Below are 20069 nucleotides of genomic sequence, written 5' to 3' on the forward strand. Positions count from 1 at the left end.
CAGAGCAGCACCCTGTAATTCCACGGTACATTGTGTACATTTGCATATCCATTTAACCAGCTATTTACAGCCGCCCTTTACCGCCACCTGTAAGAGGCAATGCCACAATGACAGTAAGTGGCTGGGCCGGGAACTGGGTGCCCCGTCATTTTCTCCACTTGAAGAGCCCGAATCTATGGAGTGCTTGGCACTTGGAGAAACAGGGAGACAGCTGGGGCATCACACGTACAGGGCGGAAGGCGCGAGAAGGAGGCGCGCCAGACGGAGGGTCGTTCCTCGTTAGCTCCACTCGGTGGCTTCTTTTCCATCACCACAACCGCGAGGAGGAACCTGCCGGGCCTTCCCTGCGGCTAGTTCCCTGCCTGATAACGAACCCGCTGCCATTTGGATTTGCTGAATTCCCGAATCAGTCGAACGCCTGACAGTCCCGAGGAGGGTGGGGACGCGGAGCGCTGGGGTGGGAGCCCCAGCCCGGAGAGGAATCGGGGCTGGATGTCACCCCCTTGAGTCTGGGAAACCTGCTCACGGATGTGATGCGGCGACGCAGGGACACCTGCGCTCCCCTGCGTGCCTCACTCGTGCAGCTCCGGGTGGCAAACGGGGTAAAGTGGGGGCGGGGGCGAGGGCGAGAGGAAGTTGAGGTGCTGGAGCGTCAGAAACGCTGCCTTGGCTTCCCATGCTCTTTGGAGGCTGTCCCGAGGCGGGGCTGGAGGGCTGGGCACGGGGGATTTTCCAAGTTGCCCCAGCACAGCTGGAGGGCGAGAGTTCTGAGCACCACCCCCCCCCCCCCACCCGGAGGACGATAACCGGGCGGTCCCAAGTACCCGCAGGAAGCCCGGTGCGCAGGACCGCGTGGCGCTCTCGGAGCGCACCCAGCCGAGCAGAAGCAAAAGATAAACCCTGATGGGCTCGGGGGCTGGTTGGCTGGGGCGCAGAGTCAGCGCGGACCAGGAGCGCCTTTCGTTTTAAGGAGCCTTACTTCTGGGAAGGGACAGGGAACTGTCAATCAGCGAGGGAGGGAGCGCACCGGCGCTGGGTGATGTCAGCGGATCATCTGCTCGATAACAAAGAGGGGGTATTACAGGAGAAAGTTGCAGCGGCGGCGGCGGCCACGGCGGCACCCCGAAGCCTCGGCGGCTAGGGGCCAGCGGGCAAAGGGAGGGGGGGGGAGGACGAGTGCTGCCGCAGCAGCTTAAGACCAAGGAATTGAAAGGGCTGTAGGGGGAGGCAGTGCGAGCCAGCCCCGACTGCCCCTCCTCTTCCTCCTCCTCCTCCAAACTCGCAGGGTTCAGCCCCAGCGCTCGCTCAGCCGCCGGGAGCACCGGGACGGACGGGAGGCAGCTGCGAGGCCCAGAGCTGGGCACCGTCCCCAGACGCCATGGATAGCGACGACGAGATGGTGGAGGAGGCGGTGGAAGGTACAAGCTTTTCTCTGGGGTTGGGGGAGGAGGCGCCGAGGGCTTGGAACGCGGAAGGAGTGGCGGGCTGCGACCCGCGCGGCGCCGGGCCCCGCGGCCGCCACTGTCCCCTACGCGGGTGGCCCGCTGCCCGGCTCGGGCACGGGCCGGGCAGCCACGGCCACGCCGCCGGGAGCGCGCACTGCGCGGTGGGGCGCAGGCCAGGAACTGGGCTCCGCGGGGCCGGGGCCGCCGGGAGGGTACGGCCGCTCCAGCCCTCCGGCCACCGCCTGCATCCGCCCTCGGAGTTGAGAACCTGCCCCGCACTCTGGCCTTCCCCCTTTGGGGGATGGAAGCCGGGGGGTGCGCAAGAGGACAGGCCCCCCGAGACCGGCGGTCTCGGCGGAACGACCCCCCGGCCCGTTTTTGGCAACCGCAAGCCCCTCTCCGGCTGCCAGCCCTTTCCTTCCGCTCGCCGCTGCGACCTGCGGTGACCGCGGCCGCGTCCGGGTCCGTCCCCCGGCGCAGCGCACGGGGCCGAACCAGGCACGTGGCAGCCGCGGCCGGGGCGGCCGCTTTTCCGAAAAGATGAAATCATTGCAGGGCAGTGAACGCCGCTCCCGACCCGGGGCTTGAACGCACGCCTACCGGGAGGCGGTGGCCCTCGCCTCTAATGCCCCCGAGCGAACTCAGTCAAACCACCCCTCCCCCTTCCTGCTTCCGAGCCCGGGTGCCGCCGCCGCCACGCTGTACAGGCGCGCCGCAAGCCCTGACCGAAATTGCTGGGTGACACTTAACTTTCTGAATTCCATGCCGTTGGCTGTGGGTGATATCACCGCCTTGGTGTCGTGTTTCTCCGCCCCTTCTCTTCTAGCGCCCCTCCCCCGACTTTTCTCGCCACTTTGTTTTGCCGAGTTTCTCCACCTCTTTTTTTTTTTTTTTTTTTTTTTTTTTTTTGCTAGTTCTAAAGAGCGAGGTGGGGACGTTATACAATCTACTTGTTTGTATCAGGAGATGTTATGATTTGGTAACACTGAATATTGGAAAATACTCTTTAGCGTGTTTATTTATTTGATTCCAACCCAGACAGTGCGTCGTGATGTTTTGCAATGTTGTGTGGTATTATTCGAGAATATTTTAAACCAAGCATCCAAGTAAATAATTTTAAGCTTTTGGTTGAGTCTGGTTTCTATCTAATTTGTATAAACAAGTGCTCATAAAAGGTAAAGAAAAAGTAGCAACACTGTACAAATGCATAAAGATACATTGATTTTTATAAAACATAACTGACTCTGTTTGCAGTGACCTCGAGGTCTTAATTATTCTGAATTTTCTCAAAATTATCCATCTTGGTGTAACTGTTAAAACTTACTCCTTTATCTAGTTTCAAAGGCTGTTTGTTGTTGTTTTAATTTCACAATGTTGTGAACTCACAGAACTGTTTGTCTAGTAATTAAAGCCAATGTTGGGGGCTCAGGGGGCACCAGAGACATTGATTGAGAGGGTTCATTGGAAGCCTTCGTTAAATTTAAATTATTGACATCTTGTGCCTTCATGTTAGGAAAGATAAATGAAAAACATGCTCTCTTCGAATTGTTAGGGCTTGTTATTCTACAGAGTTTACTTTTACTTGTAAAATTTTAATGCAAACCCTTGATCGCAGACAGTGCTCCCCAGGTTAGACCACCTTTCTTTTTGAAGCTTTTTAGAAACATAAGGCCCAGTTGTCCACAGTCCCTGGGCTTCTTGTAAAATGCGAACAAGCAGCTTTAGAAATGTTTCTGTTGTTTTGGGGGATTCTGTATACAAACAAGAAAGAATCTCTTATATAGGACGGCCATATACATTACCGTCCCAAATCAGAATGTGCTTGAGAGCGAGAGGGGTCATGGTGGAAAAAACTAGTTTAAGCTTTGAATGTTTGGGGCAATCCAGGACTCACGGTCACTCAGTTGTACCTGACAGTAAACAGGTAGAGCAGCGCAGAATCTTAGAAGCATCTAGAGCTCAAACTCAGTATCTACAGCATGTGTGTGTACACGAAGTGAACTGTAGCAGTTGGCTTTTCTCCAGCCATTGTTGGCCTTTTTAGTGCCTCTGTAATAGTCTTTACTTATCATCTACCACATGCATGGGAGACTGGTAAAAGGCTAGTCTGAATATCTTGGTGTCCAAGAATCACCTACCTCTCTCCATGAACAGAGCCTCTGTTCTCAGCAGTTTGAATGTCTTCGCAATTATTATCATTGCTGTGATTGTTGAGTTCTTATTGTGTTCATGCTCTGACACACATTATCCACTCCATCTTCTGAGGTGGGCACTAATATTATCCTAATTTTACAGAGGAGGAAACTGAGGCACAAATCCAAGGACACTCAGTGAGGTAGGAGATAAGCTTGGACCTCCAGAACCTCTGTCCCCCCTACCAGACTTTCTCCCTACATTTTTCCTTTTATTTTTTTTTATTATTTAAAAAAAAAATTTTTTTTAACGTTTATTTTATTTTTGAGACAGAGAGAGACAGAGCATGAACTGGGGAGGCTGAAACAGGCTCCACGCTCTGAGCAGTCAGCACAGAGCAGTCAGCACAGAGCCTGACGCAGGGCTCGAACTCACAGACCGCGAGATCATGACCTGAGCCGAAGTCAGACGCTTAACCGACTGAGCCACCCAGGCGCCCCCATTTTTCCTTTAAAAAAAAAAATTTAATGAGTCATTCAAATATATGAAATACTTGGTAACTGAGTGTGGAAGCAACAGTTAAGTATTCTGTCAGTATCACTTCTTATCACTCCAGAGGTTGGTTCTGACAGAGTTCAGTGACCTTCAGAAAAATGTAGGGGAAAGAGAATTTAGCTTACAGCCCCTCCAACAGACTTCTTGTTTCTTCTTTTTCTTCCAACCTAGCAGTTTAGTCTGGAGAAGAAATTGATCTTTGCAGGATCAGAGTTTGTATGTTGGTTCTCTGTCAGGGTGGAACTGTAGCCTAGGTGAAGTTCTAGGCTCTGAGCAGATGAATCCCGAGGGCAAAGGTGGGTGGTGGAGGGAATATCGGTGTACTCCTATTGGCTAGGCGCCTTTGGGAAGGTAGCAACCCCTGGCCTCAGAGGGCCTGACAATGCCACCTGAGATCCTGCGGTGGCTTTTTAAAAAACTCTTCAAGGCTCATTGGTTCAGTAGGAAGTGATGTTTAGCTTTGGGAACAGAACTGTTTATTACTAGATTTCTTTCTTTGTCTACCCGTAGGTACAAAGATGAATACAAGGTGGTCCTTAATTTCATTTTAAATAAGCATTTCATATCCAAACAGATGAATTATGGTGGCTGAGAAGTAAGACTTACTTCCAGCTTGGGGAAGTGGATGGGGAAAGATTTTCCTGGAAGAGGTGGTCCAGAGTTGGTTCTGGTGGAGAGAGGAGCTCCGTGAGTGCACACAGGTTTGGCATCTTGTTGTGACATAGGCACATTCAGAGACGAAGCATTCAGTTCTGCTAGGAGGGCCGAGGAGAAGAGTGGAGGCTAAGACGGGAAGAGGCTGTGTCATGGGCCGGTGAGGTGGATTGTGTGCTGAAAGCAATAGGAAGCTATATGGGCTTTTTAGAGCTGGGAATGTCAGGCCCAGAGCTCTGCTCTGGGAAGACGAACCAGCAGTGGTGAGCAGGATAAGGGATTGCCTAAAAGGTTCCTTAAAATAATCCAGATAGGTGGTTAAGCAGACAAGAAAAAATGGAAAGGCTCGGAGAAATAGAGGAGACACTGAGGAAGAATACTCAAAAGGAGGAAATGTCAGAATTTCCAGAACTATGGAGCCAGAAAGAAAGTAAACATCTCAATGTTCCACTGCCCCCAACTGCCTCAAAATATTAAAAATATTTTTAAGGCCCCCTAATATCTGATCCTGTCTGTCTCTAATAAGGTTGGCTCATGTTCTGTACTTGGGAAAAAGGCATGCTCAGTGCACTGGGAGCACCCTCTCCCTGTGGGCCACGCATTAAAATCAGGACCCTCACAACTAATAATTGAGCTCTCACAAAGAATTACTCTCAAAAATCAGAGTATGTTTTTAACAACCAGTGTGAATGCATCTTCACAAGGGCATGTCCTTTGCACAAAACAGAATGTATTGTGCTTGTATTATTATGCTTGTATTATTGTGCTTGTATTATTATTACTTTTTTAAAGCATCCCTGTTCTACAAAACCAACAGTGCATGTAAGGGTCTCTTGTTCTGAAGAAAACACACACACACACACACACACACACACACACACACACACCCTGTTCTCAGATCTCCTGTGGGGTAAGCCTGAGGCAGTAAGCAGCCAGTGTCTGATCCAGAGGGAATTTCCTTTGCCCAAGTGTCCCATCATTACACAAAATACAGGTCTGGTCTTGTGTTCTTACAAGGATACAGGAAAAAAGCTCAGAGGTAACTCCAGGGGGAGATTTTTAACTTTCTATCTGTTCAGTAGGTAATGATCTTTAGAACAGAGTGGAAAAAGTAAAATTTTCCTTCTCTAACCTCTGTAAATATTTAGAATCGTGCTGCGGACAGATACATGGCACACGAGCCAGGACAGCATTAGCAACACAGAACAGTCATTCAAGTGAATTCCCCTTGTTGTTTGGGTCTGGTGTTAACCTCTGTTTGGTGGGAACTGGCCCAGAAGGCTGTTGGCTGTCTTGGAGCATTTTACAAATTGACCTCAATGAGAGCAAGGAGGACTGGTGTTTCTCTCTGAGTTAGGTAACGCTTGGAAGGGATAGGAATTCGGAATCAGGACATGCTGTTGAAGATCCTGGTGGTTTTTTTGAGAACCTTGTTAACTACAAAGGCTTCTTCCGCTTCTCTTCCTGGGTCCTGCGGATACCTGCCCCTAGCAGTACCTTCTTCCGCCAGCAGCAAGGAAGAAAGGGCAGTTTGCTAGGGTGCCCTTCTCTAGAGAGAAAAGAAAGGATTGAAGGAATTGGGAAGGGGCTTTCAATATCATTAGCACGTTCAGAGTAGTTAGTGTGTTTCTTAGGTGCTTAGCATTGGCTTCCTCAGATGAGGCAATAAGCTTGGAATGTGGGGGGTTGTGGTAAGGTTTACTTTAGATAACAAGGAAGGACATCGCCCATTGGTTTGCACACTTTTTTCTTTTCTGTATAGCAGTAGCCCCTCCGTTAAACGGCCATTACTGACCAGACAAATATTACAGGATGTTATTATCCAAAGGGTGCTTGCATAAGAGTTGTACCAGAGGATCTTCTATGTTGAAAGGTGACGTGAGGGCGTCACATCCCGATTTCTTCTCTTCCCTACAGTTCTTTCTTTGGAAAGTCTCTTTGTTGTTGTTATTGTTTTGGTTGTGGCTGTTGTTTAGATACAAAGCTCTACTGCGAGGAGAATCACTCCGGGCTATTAAATATTCAGGGTGGAATTCTTGAACGATCACAGCCTGTAATTTCCAGCTTTTTAACCGATCCTGTCCATTGATAACATCATCCTCCTTTTGGCAAAGATGAGAGGAAAACAAAACAAACGAGCCAACAAGGGGTCCCGCTGATAGAGGGACTGATAAAGGGAGAAGGAAGTGTCACACGTCACATGTCCACAGTGTCACCCGAGAAATGATGGGACATCTCTTCCTGGCCTGTGGAAAGACACATCGACACAAGCATCCTTCTTCATGGAATGGGACGGAGTGATGTTTTTGCTTTCATCTCGCTGGGGATCAGTACTGGCCCTCACAGTGCTTTTAGTATGTTGTATGACACTTTAAATTTTCTCTAATTTTCCACTGCTGAGGATGCACCTGCAATGTATTATCCAGAAGTAGGACAGGACTGTTGTGAATGAGGAAAGGTGCAAATGAATTTACGCTGGACTTCTTCCCCCTTGGTACTCATGAGTATCATAATAGTACTCTGGATGTCAAGTAGAAACACAAGTTTCATCATATGTTAACTTTTTAAAGTCTGAAATACGTGAACTGTTTTCTGTGGGGAAAACAGTTTCAACTAATTAGTAACTGCCTCAGTATAAGGCTAAAATGATTATTCTGATATTTATACCTAAATTATAAGTAGAGTGCTAAATTCATAGAAATGTTAATCCTAACATTTCATAGAAGAAAGCTTTTAGCTATACACTGAGTGGGGTTTTTTTTTTCTATGAAAATACAAAAAAAAGTATATTCAATTTACTTCAATCAGAGAAATGTTATCTGTACATGTTTAGGAAATAATTGTCCAAATTATTTCACATGACTCAAGTATCATTGAATATGTCATGTATAGTTAGTTTCTGGGGGAGAGAAAGCAATTGTGGTCTAGTAGCTTTCTAACCACTAATTTCCTGGCTCTTTGTAGGAAAAAAATTTGTGTTAAGAGGAAAGGAACCATATTGATTGTGATTTATTTAAGTAGCCCTGTTTTGCTGTAATAGTCTAGGTAACTCATTCTACACAGAGTCAGATGTAGCAATAAGACAGTATATTTGTTCATTGTTATTTTATGTTTATGTAATCAATAACACAAGTGAAGAGGTTTTTTGTTCTTCATAATAATGCTTATTACTTAACCTCTCTTCTAAGGGATGATTTTTTTTTTTATCATGTTAGAAGAAATCATTTTAGGAGACAAAAGCATTCATTGTGGTGATATAGTTTGTGTTTTCTTTTATGTCTGTGAGCCATCTGGAAGCCACATTTAAGTGTTTAATGTCCCTTGCACTGCACACGGTGTTTAATGCTTTCATACCTTTTTCATCCATGACCCAGGTTGTTAACCCAGGAAAAGCCAGTAGATTAATTATTGCCTTCATTTTCACCCACCTCCATAAAATTAGCTCACCAGAGAAACTGGGGAGACATCGATGAGGTGACTCCTGGGTTTTATGAAATATGTAGAGAATAATAAAAAAAAAAAAACCTAAATATTGACTGTATACATAAATGTTAGAATATACCACCAGTCTGTGATCCAGGAAGAACCAGCAATTTAAGGATCACAATATAAGTGCTGCTGATGTTCAAAATCACTACTTAAATGGCCATGTAGATACTTCTAGCTGCATTTAAAGCACAAGCCCTCTGAACATCGTGGTAGAGGGTATATGACAAGGTTATTACTAAACATTCAAAGCTGAAATGAATTGCAACGTAAAGCAGTTAGTTCAAGGTTAAGCTTAAGTTCAGGCTTAGAAGGACTAGGAGTTCATGTGTTAGTACAATGAGGTGTATAAATGTTAGGGCAGTTTGAGACATGGCTATGTCCCTTGTTGTTCAAACTAACAAGCAGTGAGGTTTTCAAAAGTCACCTGGCTTGGGGCGCCTGGGTGGCGCAGTCGGTTAAGCGTCCGACTTCAGCCAGGTCACGATCTCGCGGTCCGATCTCGCGGTCCGTGAGTTCGAGCCCCGCGTCAGGCTCTGGGCTGATGGCTCGGAGCCTGGAGCCTGTTTCCGATTCTGTGTCTCCCTCTCTCTCTGACCCTCCCCTGTTCATGCTCTGTCTCTCTCTGTCCCAAAAAAAATAAAAAAATTAAAAAAAAAAAAAAAAAGTCACCTGGCTAGCAGTCCTCCACATCATACTATATAATAAGCTATAAAATCATACTGTATACTGAGTTCTACAATTAGATAACTTACTGCAAAGATAATGTACCTTATAATAGACTATAAACTGGTGCTCAGTCACATTTCAATTAAGCATGATAGTTTGGGGACATTAATTCCAAATAGAAGCTTCGTAGGGAAGTACTTGGTAAATTGAAACATGCAGATGTTATTATTGGTAATAACTTTTAGTCCCCAGTAACATGCAAGCTTATTTTTTTGGTTCATATTCTGAAACGTGTGTAAGTCCCTCTGCTGTGGTCCCCATCCATTCGCAAAGCGTACCTAACAGTCAAGTTGATCCTGCTGATGCAGGCACAGAGACCTTGACATTCACTGTCCCCTCAGGCAAGGAGGGGATGCTGCTCAGGGAACTTGCTGGCAGGATCTGAGCACGAACATTTCGGTGGGAGAGCGCTGAAGATGCTAAGGTTTGCCTTGCGGTTCCCTTTCTCCAGGACACCTGGATGATGATGGATTGCCACACGGGTTCTGCACAGTCACCTACTCCTCCACGGACAGATTCGAGGGGAACTTTGTTCACGGAGAGAAGAATGGACGGGGAAAGTTCTTCTTCTTTGATGGCAGGTACCACTCACAGTTGTGTTTTGTTTTGTTTAGGGCGGGTAACCAAATTACTTTACTTGAAGGAATGGTACAAATGAAATTTCAGTGGATGTTTTAGTACAACTGATAGAAAAGGCGAAAGCAACCCCAATATGTAAGCACTGCCTTGGGGACCAAGAAAGTCACTTGTGCTGCTGTGGGGAGGCCAGCCTCAGGCTTGGGTCCGTCATCACTGCCTCCTACGGCGTGCCTGACACAGCCACTCTGTCACGCCAGAATCGGGGGCTCCCGTCGCACACCAGTCGGTTACGTGGGTCCCAGTTCTTTGATGGATTCCACCTGCTCCTCCAGCGAATGGGTCTCCATGAAGTCCCACAAATGGGGATTGTTTTTGTCAGGGGCCAGTGTGGGCAGTTCTCAAGCACAACACACTCAGTCCACTGCACGCAGCCCTTTCTCCCAATCACGGTCTGGTTTCTTCACATCCCAAAAGAAGATGCGGCCAGCTCGTGGGTTCATGATTTCCTCAGCATACTCTGTCCTCATGAGATTAGTCAAGAAAATATTCAGCAAAGCTCTTCAGAACCACATCATCAGGGGTCATGCAGTGAGACATGTGACAGGTAAACATAGGAGGCATACAGCTCCAGACCCACGGTGTTTGAAATACTGCTCTTTGGGATAACCTTCATTATGTGTGAGACCTTAGTGCTGTCTTAACTAGTATGTTCTGCTTAAAATATGTTTCCCAGCAGAGTTCTTGTTACTGTCCTTTCGCCTCCTACCTGACAACGCTGTGAGGCAGAAGCTCCTTCCCCTCTTGAGATAGGTGGGAATGACTGTAGAAATGACTTTCTCTTTCGAGAAGAGTTGGAGTTGCACACACCCAGCCTTTGAACCATGACTTCTAAACCTTGTCAGCTTCAGAAACAAAGAGCAGCCACGTGAATTTCTCTAGCATTTGGAGGAATTCTGAGCCATGCGAGGACCAGCTCTCTTTCTGACCACTTGGTTGGGTAATGTGGAAATGGATTTAGCTAAAGCAGGTAGTAGGGTTCTGCAGGGCACAGGGCAGAGCAACTGCTTCTAAGCTCTGGACATTGGTAATGAGCTGAAGCTTCCTAAAACATGGATTTCCTTTGGGAAAGGGAATGTCTAAGGTGACAGTTCAAGGGTGATCGAGAGACTGGCTTGTGATCCAGAATCCCTTTTCTATAGATGGAATGGGTTTTTTTTTTCAATGTTTATTTATTTATTGGAGAGAAAGAGAGAGAGGAGAGCACACACAAGCGAGAGAGGGGCAGAGAGAGACACACAGAATGTGAAACAGGCTCCAGGCCCCGAGCTGTCAGCACAGAGCCTGACTTGGGGCTCGAACCCACGAACCATGAGATCATGACCTGCGCCAAAGTCAGGTGCTTAACCAACTGAGCCACCCAGGCACCCCTGGAGTGGTTTGTTTAAAGTTTTTGACAGTCCCTCAGGCTCTCCCATTATCTGATACAAGGAAGAGTAAGGAAAGCAATAAAAACCCATCATAGACTTTTTGTTAAATTGTATTTTCATTATTAATTCCAACCTTCTCTTTCCCATTGTTCCCAACCCCACACCACATCTCCTTTTAGCTGAGGTTTGCTTGCAAACTGCTCATTTAAATAGCCAGATATTTCCTTTATTTTGCCCTGCTGTGGATACCTGGCAGATACCTGGGTCCCATAGAGGACTCTTAAGATTTGATATCAATGCTTTCTTCTCTCGCGGTTCCTTTAACCTGTCCAGAGGGAAACTTTTCCTGCCTCATTTTCATAGCAGTTTATTTATACCTCTTTTCTGGAAAGTGTCACTTCTTACCTCCTGATGCTGCAATTATTCTTTTATTTATTCATTCAACAAATTTGTATCTCTGTAAATGTCTTATTTTCCCTATAAGACAGAGGTTTCCTTGAGGGCAGAATCTGTGTCTGTTTCATCTGCTACTACATCGTGGCACTTTCCCTTAATTTCATACTAACCAAAAAAAAAAAGTCTTGCTGAATGAGTATGGGAACTGAAAGAAAAAGTAGAATCGTAGAATTCACCCAGAGCACCCACTCCACTCACCCACCTCCCGCACACAGTCATGCTTTAAATCTGGTAGTTTGGTGATCATACCCTGTCATCCACTGACTCGGGGAAAATAGTCCAGCAGATTTGGTTTAATTTCATGTTGGTTACTTGTTGCTTCCCAGACCTGACGCACAGTGTCGCAGGGCTAGACAGATCTTCCGCACCAATGTGCTAAGAATGAGCTGTGTTGGCTCCAAGATACTGATCCTGTCGGCTCTGGGGGTAGCTGGGTGGGACCTGACACTTCCCAAGCACCTCCCTCCCTCTGTCAAGTTAGTAAGCTGGTCACTTCTGGCTGCGAGTAGTTTCATCCGTTTACCCCTGAGGTCAAGTGTACGTGTGTCACAACACGAAAAAGGTGAAGCACTATGTCAAGTGTTAACACTAGGCCAGTAACTACCTATGAAATAGAAATAAATTCATGGACTTTTTTTTTTTTCTTTTTGAAGCACTAATTCATGAGTTTTTATACATACCACACAAACACCTGTAGAGACTTAGGTCAAATAGTAGAATCAAAGAATGATGGTATTAGCAAGGACCTTAAGAGGTTATCTTTGTTAGCCTTCTTCAGATAGATGGGGGCTAATACTTTGAGGGGAGAAGGTCAGTATCACTGCTTTTATGACATGTGATGTAGTGGTGTCTAAGTTCTTAAAAGGTCACTGTCACCTTCTTTCTTAAGCCCAATACTGATCATATTATGAGACATCTGCTAAAAGGATTTGCCATAAACATTAGTGAGATAATCTTATGACTGAAAAAAAAAAAAAAAGGCAGTGGAATCTCTAAGTCTTTTTAAGGTGGGTATGAGATGTGGTCATGGAGAAGTCAGCTGTTTTTCCAGAGAATAGTACCTTAATTTCCATTTGCCTATTTATTTTTCTCCCTACTACTGCTCCCAATTTTCAGGGTCTGATGTATTGGGTTAAAACAAAGTGGGGACCTTGTGCTTTCACTGCCAGTCAGGAGGCTTTAGTCTGAAAAACTTCCCCCAAAAAGGCTGAAATCAAGGTTTTGAAATAACAGATGAGGAAACAAAAGGTAAAAACTTTTAGAGTTTTTACAAGCTGTTCACACCTGTAATGCTGGCTTACGTTTCCATCAAAGGGTTTGTTTGCAATTGCCAGAACCTGTTTGGAAAATCGCAAAGTGGTAGTGACAGAAGATTTGGCCCAGTGCATTCTAATCTTCTGTGAAACCTGAAACTGGGTGTGGCATTTTTAAAACCCACTTTATGGAGGTGTAATTCACCTACGATAAGCTGTACATATTTAATATATACAACTTGATGAATTTGGAGTCAAGTACATATTTGTGAAGCCATTACCACAACCTCTGCCAGAAGCTGGGCATGTGATTTATGAGAGGGTTTCAAGCAAATATAAATTTATATCAGGGAAAGTCTAGAATCACTTTTCTACTTTACATACAATATGATAATCCTGAATAAGAATTTTAAACATTGAGATCACCAGGAAAATTGGCCCTGTTAAGTTTTCAACCAAGTTCCTAGATAGAAGCAGAATATTTTATTTTTTAAAATTTGCAGGTATAGTAAATACTTTTGGTAGAATAGCAAACTTTAAGAAATACACCAGTGTAAAAAGTGAACACGCTTCCCCCTTTTTTCTCACCCCCACTCCCACGCCACAGAGATGCCCACTGTTGGTGGAGAATTGAAGCATCTTAATTAAATATATGCAAGGTAAAATCAGGAAATAGCTATCTACTTCTAAATCAATTTAAATAGCTAAAATGTACATGGTTTGCCTTTTTACTATGATCTCAGCCTCAGACTGTTCGCTAGTTTTGAGATCTTAATCAACAGTTGGCCTTTTCTTTTACATGGCAAAATGTAGAACAGAAAAACTTATTAAAACTGGCTTAAGTCAGAACCCAGACTCAGACCAGTCCTTCTTTACCAGATCATTTATCCCACAAATTAGGTCCATGAAAATGGACCTTAGTTTTTAAATTGTCTTTTCAAGCAGCTTTGTTTTCCATTTTCTCCCCCTCTGTAGAGAAATGAAGAAAGTGTCCTAAGACTAAGATTAGTTAATTGGTACTTAACATCCGCTCTGGTCCTGAGATGAAGGCATTTATGCAGTGAGGAGAAAGGAATCTTGAGGCTTTGTTGATGAGGCCCTGCAGTCTATCTGGCCCAGTGGATTCACTGGAGTACTGTGGTGGAGTATTATGAAAATGTTTACTGTGCAGAATACTTTGATGTACACATCTCTAATTTTTATACTAATCCCCAGGTCTGAATGTTCATTTTTCTAAAAATTTTAAATGTTTTTTATTTTGTTTTTGAGAGAGACGCAGTGTGAGTGGAGGAGGGGGGGCAGAGAGAGAGAGAGAGAGAGAGAGGGAGACACAGGATCGGAAGCAGGCTCCAGGCTCTGAGCTGTCAGTACAGAGCCTGACATGGGGCTCTAATCCATGAACCGCGAGATCATAACCTGAGCCAAAGTCGGCCCTCAACCGACTGAGCCACCCAGGCGCCCCTAATAGTGCATTTTAATGCATTTTTTCCTTAATTGTTCTCATTTCAACCAAGATTTATGGATGTGAAGGCAATTTTGCAGAACTTTTTGAAATTTTAGAATGGTAACAAGAAACAGGTATTTGGCTTTGGGCTGTGGAATATTAGGGAATTGTGTGGTTTTTAGCCTGATTATGAGTTAAAGTTGAGTGAATTCATTTAGTTATATTTTTTATATTATCGGTGCTCCCCCTTGATGTGCCAGTTAGATTTCAAAGTATCATTTACTACTCCTGGTGTTGATTCCCTACACTAATGTGTCCAGCTAAGAGGGCTTTTTGTAGTTCATCATTGGCCAAATAATCTAAGCAAAGGTGTCCATTTGGTGAGCCACTGAGAAAGGCTGCCATTTTCCAGGTGGCAGGCCCATGCAGGATTTCTTGTGTTTGGTTTTTAGAAAGCACTTGGTCACATTTCAGGGAAACTGGAGCTGGAATGGACTTCTGAAGTCATGTATTCCAGCCTCCCACACAAGGCAAAAGTCCCTTCTATGTTCCTGATAGTCATGCAGCTTTTGCTGGAACCGGGCTCAACGAATACATTCATCTGTATTGTAATGAACTGTGCTGATGAAAGCAACAATTCCTGTGACATACAGGAAGCAAGGGAGTGGAAAAGACATGGAGAACTTTGATACCATTTGTTCCACTTTGGACACGTTCCCTTCGTAACAACCTGTGAAGTAGGCTTTATAATCCTATTTTACATGTGAAGAAACTAAGGCACAGAGAGGTTAGATAACTTGTCCAAGGCCACCTTAGTCAGTAGGAGCTGCAGCTGAGATTCAGGCCAAGGTGAGTTGACTCCAGAGCCTTCCTCCTCTCACTACACCTACCAGTCTCTTCTAACGAGAAGCAAGGAAATTGCTCTGACCCTGACTGCCTTTCTTTATTGCGTTAAGTTTACTTGAGGTCACTCATTAGCAGTAATTGTGACAAGTTCAGAGTCCTGGGGCGAATGTATTTACTTTCTCAGAGGAGCTTGAACAGCCTTGGTAGGAGCTTGGCAGATTGATGGAAAGTTTACTTGAAGAATCAACCCACAAGAGCTCTGATCTAGTGAACTTGCTTCCTCATTTATAAAGTAGGGATAATGATACCTACTTCTCCAAGTTGTAAAGATTGAATGAGAAAACCTGTAAAGACCTTGCAGAGTGGAGACTCCCTATGAGCTAATTCATGAGAAAACATGGATTTCTTTTTGTTTACTCTGTATCTGCATTTTTCCAGTTTTATGGAGATATTATGGACATATGATATATGTAAGTGTGAGTGTACAACATGATGATATGATACATTTATATTGTAAAATGATTACCACATTCAGGTTAGTTAATACCTCCATCCACTCATATAATTACCTTTGTTTTTATTGCGATAATATTTATTTACTTACTTATTTTTAATGTTTATTTATTTTTGGAGAGAGAGAGAGAGAGAGAGAGAGAGAGAGAGAGGGAGCTGAGGAGCGTCAGAGAGAGAGGGAGACACAGAATCGGAAGCAGGCTCCAGGCTCCAAGCTGTCAGCACAGAGCCCAACACAGGGCTCGAACTCAGGAACTGTGAGAAGTCAAAGTCAGATGCTCAACTGACAGAGTCAGCCAGGCACCCCGATTGTGATACGGTTTAAAATCTACTGTCTTAACTTTCAAGTATATAGTATGGTATTGTTCATTATCGTCATCATGCTGTACATTAGATCCTCAGAATTTATTCATCTTATAGCTTGAAGTTTGTCTCCTTTGACCAACAACAGCTCCTCATCTCCCCCTCCCTGAGCCCCTGGCAACTGCCCCACTATTGTCTGTCTTTATGAGTGAGGCCCTTTGAGATTCCACATGTAAGTGAGGACACACAACATTTGTCTTTGTCTGACTCATTTCACTTAGCATAATGCCCTCAAGATCAAGGATGGATTATTATTTTTATTGTCTTTTATTATTGCTGTTACTATTATTTGTTGATAACAGTGGCTAGCAGAGTTTCCTTAGGATTTATTTTTAGGGAGCAAAACTAAATTTCACTAATTGCTCTTCAGAAATGTTACTGTCAGGGGTGCCTGGGTGGCTGTCGGTTAAGCATCCTACTTCGGTTCAGGTCATGATCTCACGGTCTATGAGTTTGAGCCCCACCTCGGGCTCTGTGCTGACAGCTCAGAGCCTGGAGCCTGCTTCGGATTCTATGTCTCCCTCCTTCTCTGCCCCTCCTCCACTCGTTCTCTCTCTCTCTCTAAACAAACAAAAATAAAGTTAAAAAAATGTTACTGTCATCTTGAGCCTTTATAATAATCAGATACGACAGACTCACAGATCTATTAAAGGATAGAAAAAAACTTTAAAGACAAATAACACATTCTCTTACCTGGAAGCATGATAGTGTTCCATTCAGCTTGCATATCACACCTTAGAAGAAATTGAAGTTTCTCGCAGATACAGCCCTAGTAGATGGCTTGGGTTTGTTGTTGATGTTCTTCTTATCTTTACTTAGTTTTCAACATTTTAAGAGATAATATGTAATATAATGCTGTATGTCAATTATATCAGACTTCTAAAAATATATAATATATATTGTCATATAAAACGATTGCTGAAACAATGTTTTAATACTAAGAGTCACAATTTAATTTGGTTAGAAGTGAGAATTTAAAGTAGAATTATGATTCATTTAAAATTTCTCTCTTGGTTCTTTTTTTTTAATTTTAATTTTTGTTAAAAAAATTTTTTTTAATGTTTTTATTTATTTTTGAGACAGAGAGAGACAGCATGAGCAGGGGAGGGGCAGAGAGAGAGGGAGACGCAGAATCCGAAAGAGACTCCAGGCTCTGAGCTGTCAGCACAGAGCACGACGCGGGGCTCAAACTCGTGGAGTGTGAGATCATGACCTGAGCTGAAGTCAGACGCTCAACCGACTGAGCCACCCAGGCTCCCCCCGCCCTTTTTTTTTAAGTAGGCTTCATGCCCAGCACTGAGCCCAACGCCAGGCTAGAACTCAACGACCCTGAGTTCAGGACCCTGAAATCAAGAGTCAGAAGCTTAACTGAGCCACCCAGGCACCCCCACCCGTCTTGGTTCTTATATTACTATAGCTGACCAAAGGAAGGGAGCACAGTGGAGGACGGAACAGAGAGTGGAAAGCCCAAAACATTCTAGCCCCCAGAATACCAAGGAAAAGCCAAAGCTGTCAAGTCTCCTAAAAGCACTTTTTGTATTCAGTGTTAAAGAAATTTTTTAACATGAGAATACAGTAATATTTGAATAAAATGCAGATGTGCAGGGCACCTGGGTGGCTCAGTCAGTTAAGTATCCAACTCTTCATTTCAGCTCAGGTCATGATCTCACTGTTCGTGAGATGGAGACCCCTGTGGGGCTCTGCACTGACAGCACCACGGAGCTTGCTTGAGATTCTCAATCTCTCTCTCTCTCTCTCTCTCTCTCTCTCTCTCTCTCTGCTTCTCCCCCCAAAATAAATAAATAAATATTAAAAAATAAAATAAAATGCAGATGTGTCATTCTAGATAAATAATTATAAAAATTCCCCATTTCTTTTAAGTTAGTTTTTGTAATTTATTACCAGAAATTTAAGTATGAGAGCTTTGACAAAATAGGTAAAAATGGTCTGAGTGTATATGTAGGGAAAGAAATTTAATTAAAATTGATGTTTCAATTTTCTCCACATTTCTGGTTACTTGATTCAGATGCTGGTGCCAGAAAAATCTAAATCAAAAGACCATTTTTGTAGTTTAACATACCAAAGAAACTGCCAATGTGTTGAAAGAGACTTTAAGAAAATACAAGTCAAGAACATTGTATTCAGTATGTTCCCATTTTTATTGAAACAGCCACAACAAAGGTGGGAAAGTACATGATATATACACAGGGGGAAAAAAATCTTAAGTGGTACATGCCAAATTGAGAAAGAGTAGTGGGAATTTCTACTTTCTACATCTTTGTAGCGCTGGGGTTTTTTTGGTTGTTGTTGTTGTTGTTTGTTTTGCAATGAATACACGTTACTTTTTTCACTTAAAAGAGCATTTATTCCATCCTGCCATGCAATGGATCACTCATAAATTATTGCAGATAGAGGAATCTTTCTTGCTTGTTTTTTTTTAATTTTTTTTTAATGTTTATTTATTTTGAAGGGGAGAGAGACAAAGAATGAGCCGGGGAGGGGCAGAGAGAGAGAGGGAGAATCAGAATCCAAAGCAGGCTCCAGGCTCTAAGCTGTCAGCACAGAGCCCCATGTGGGGCTCGAACTCATGAGCCGTGAGATCATGACCTGAGCCAAAGTTGGACGCTTAACCAGCTGAGCCACCCAGGCACCCCTTTTCTTGCTTGCTTTTAAAGTACATTTAGGGGCGCCTGGGTGGCTCAGTCGGTTGAGTGTCCGACTTCGGCTCAGGTCACGATCTCGCGGTCCGTGGGTTCGAGCCCCGCGTCGGGCTCTGGGCTGATGGCTCGGAGCCTGGGGCCTGCTTCCGATTCTGTGTTTCCCTCTCTCTCTGCCCCTCCCCCGTTCATGCTGTGTCTCTCTCTGTCTCAAAAATAAATAAACGTTAAAAAAAATTAAAAAAAAAATAAAGTACATTTAAAGCAGTTTTATACATTTCTTTGACTATTCTAGTATCTCATAACTACTTCCCCGATGCTGTTTTAAGCCTGGTTTCTCAGTAGAAAGCTCACCATCAAACCCATGAGTGTGCATGTTTAATAATAATAGTTATTATTTATTTGAGCAGTCCCTATGTCCCAGATGATCTTCTAAACTCTTGATAGATATTAACCCATTTAATTCTTATAGTAGCTGCAGTTGACAAGTGAAGAAATGAAGCACAGAGTTTCAGAAACTTTCCTAACTTGCAGACTGTATGCCTGTATACTGCATATAAAGAATACTCCCTGCACTTGAGTAACATTGTTACTATTGTTATGTTCCCTCTCCATCTTCTCAAAGCAAAATTAGCCCAGTTTCCATTTCCATTCTTTCATTTAGAAAATAACCACTTGAAGACAGGCTGTGTCCATATGTTAGGGCCGGGATGCTTGGATGGATAATGCCTAATTTGTTCCTATAAAAGGTTTTACAATCTAGAGAAATATGACACGTAAGTTGGCCATCATTAAAGACATGGATAGTCCTGTGATGGATCATGATGAGGCTCCAGTGAGAAAGATGGACCATGGCTGCAGAGGTCAAGGTAGACTGGGGGAGGTAGGGCTCCATGCAGAGAGTGGGTAGGATCTGGGTAAACCAGGATTAGCAGACTTCCTCCAAAATGCAACTCTCAATCCAATTTCCGCAAGAAGGATTAGAAAGCTACTTCTCAAGTATTCTCAGAGAGCAACAATTTAGCTGCCACAAAACAGTGCCATTTTTTCAGTTTATTTCTTTTTTGAATAGAAAAATGCCAGAGGCTTGAGAAGACTCATTTTTATCCCAAGGTTATTTCTGTTTTGAATGAAAAACCAGAAAATGTGGCCCACAACTTTTTTCCTGGATGTGTCCTCCGGGATTTATAACGTTTGGTTATAGGAGTGCCTGGGTGGCTTAGTCAGTTAAGCGTCCAACTTTGGCTCAGGTCATGACCTCTGGGTTCATGAATTCGAGCCCTGTGTTGGGCTCTGTGTTGACAGCTCAGAGCCTGGAGCCTGCTTCAGGTTCTGTCTCTCTCTCTCTTTCTCTCTGCCCCTCCCCCACTCGCTCTCTGTCTCTCTGTCATTCTCTCAAAAGTAAATAAACATTAAAAAAATTAAAACAAAAAAGTGTTTGGTTACATATATTTTACAGGAAGAAGCAAGCATCACATGGTATGGAAGCTAAGATATAAAGAGGTGTGCTTGGGCTCAGCGAATAAACC

General features: G+C 44.1%; 1 protein-coding gene across 2 annotated transcripts in view; it reads left to right on the forward strand.

The window, feature by feature from the left end:
- Positions 1-813: 813 nt before the first annotated feature.
- The window catches only part of SETD7 (SET domain containing 7, histone lysine methyltransferase), a 46517-nt gene continuing 27261 nt past the window's right edge, over positions 814-20069 (forward strand). For both annotated transcript variants that reach the window (XM_042983867.1, XM_042983868.1), the window contains exons 1-2: positions 814-1418; positions 9454-9583. In XM_042983867.1, the coding sequence (XP_042839801.1) occupies positions 1379-1418; positions 9454-9583 (170 nt within the window). In that variant the 5' untranslated portion in view covers positions 814-1378. The remainder of the gene's footprint in view (positions 1419-9453; positions 9584-20069) is intronic.

The sequence above is a fragment of the Panthera tigris genome, chromosome B1, assembly GCF_018350195.1.
Source record: "Panthera tigris isolate Pti1 chromosome B1, P.tigris_Pti1_mat1.1, whole genome shotgun sequence".
Lineage (NCBI taxonomy): Eukaryota > Metazoa > Chordata > Mammalia > Carnivora > Felidae > Panthera > Panthera tigris.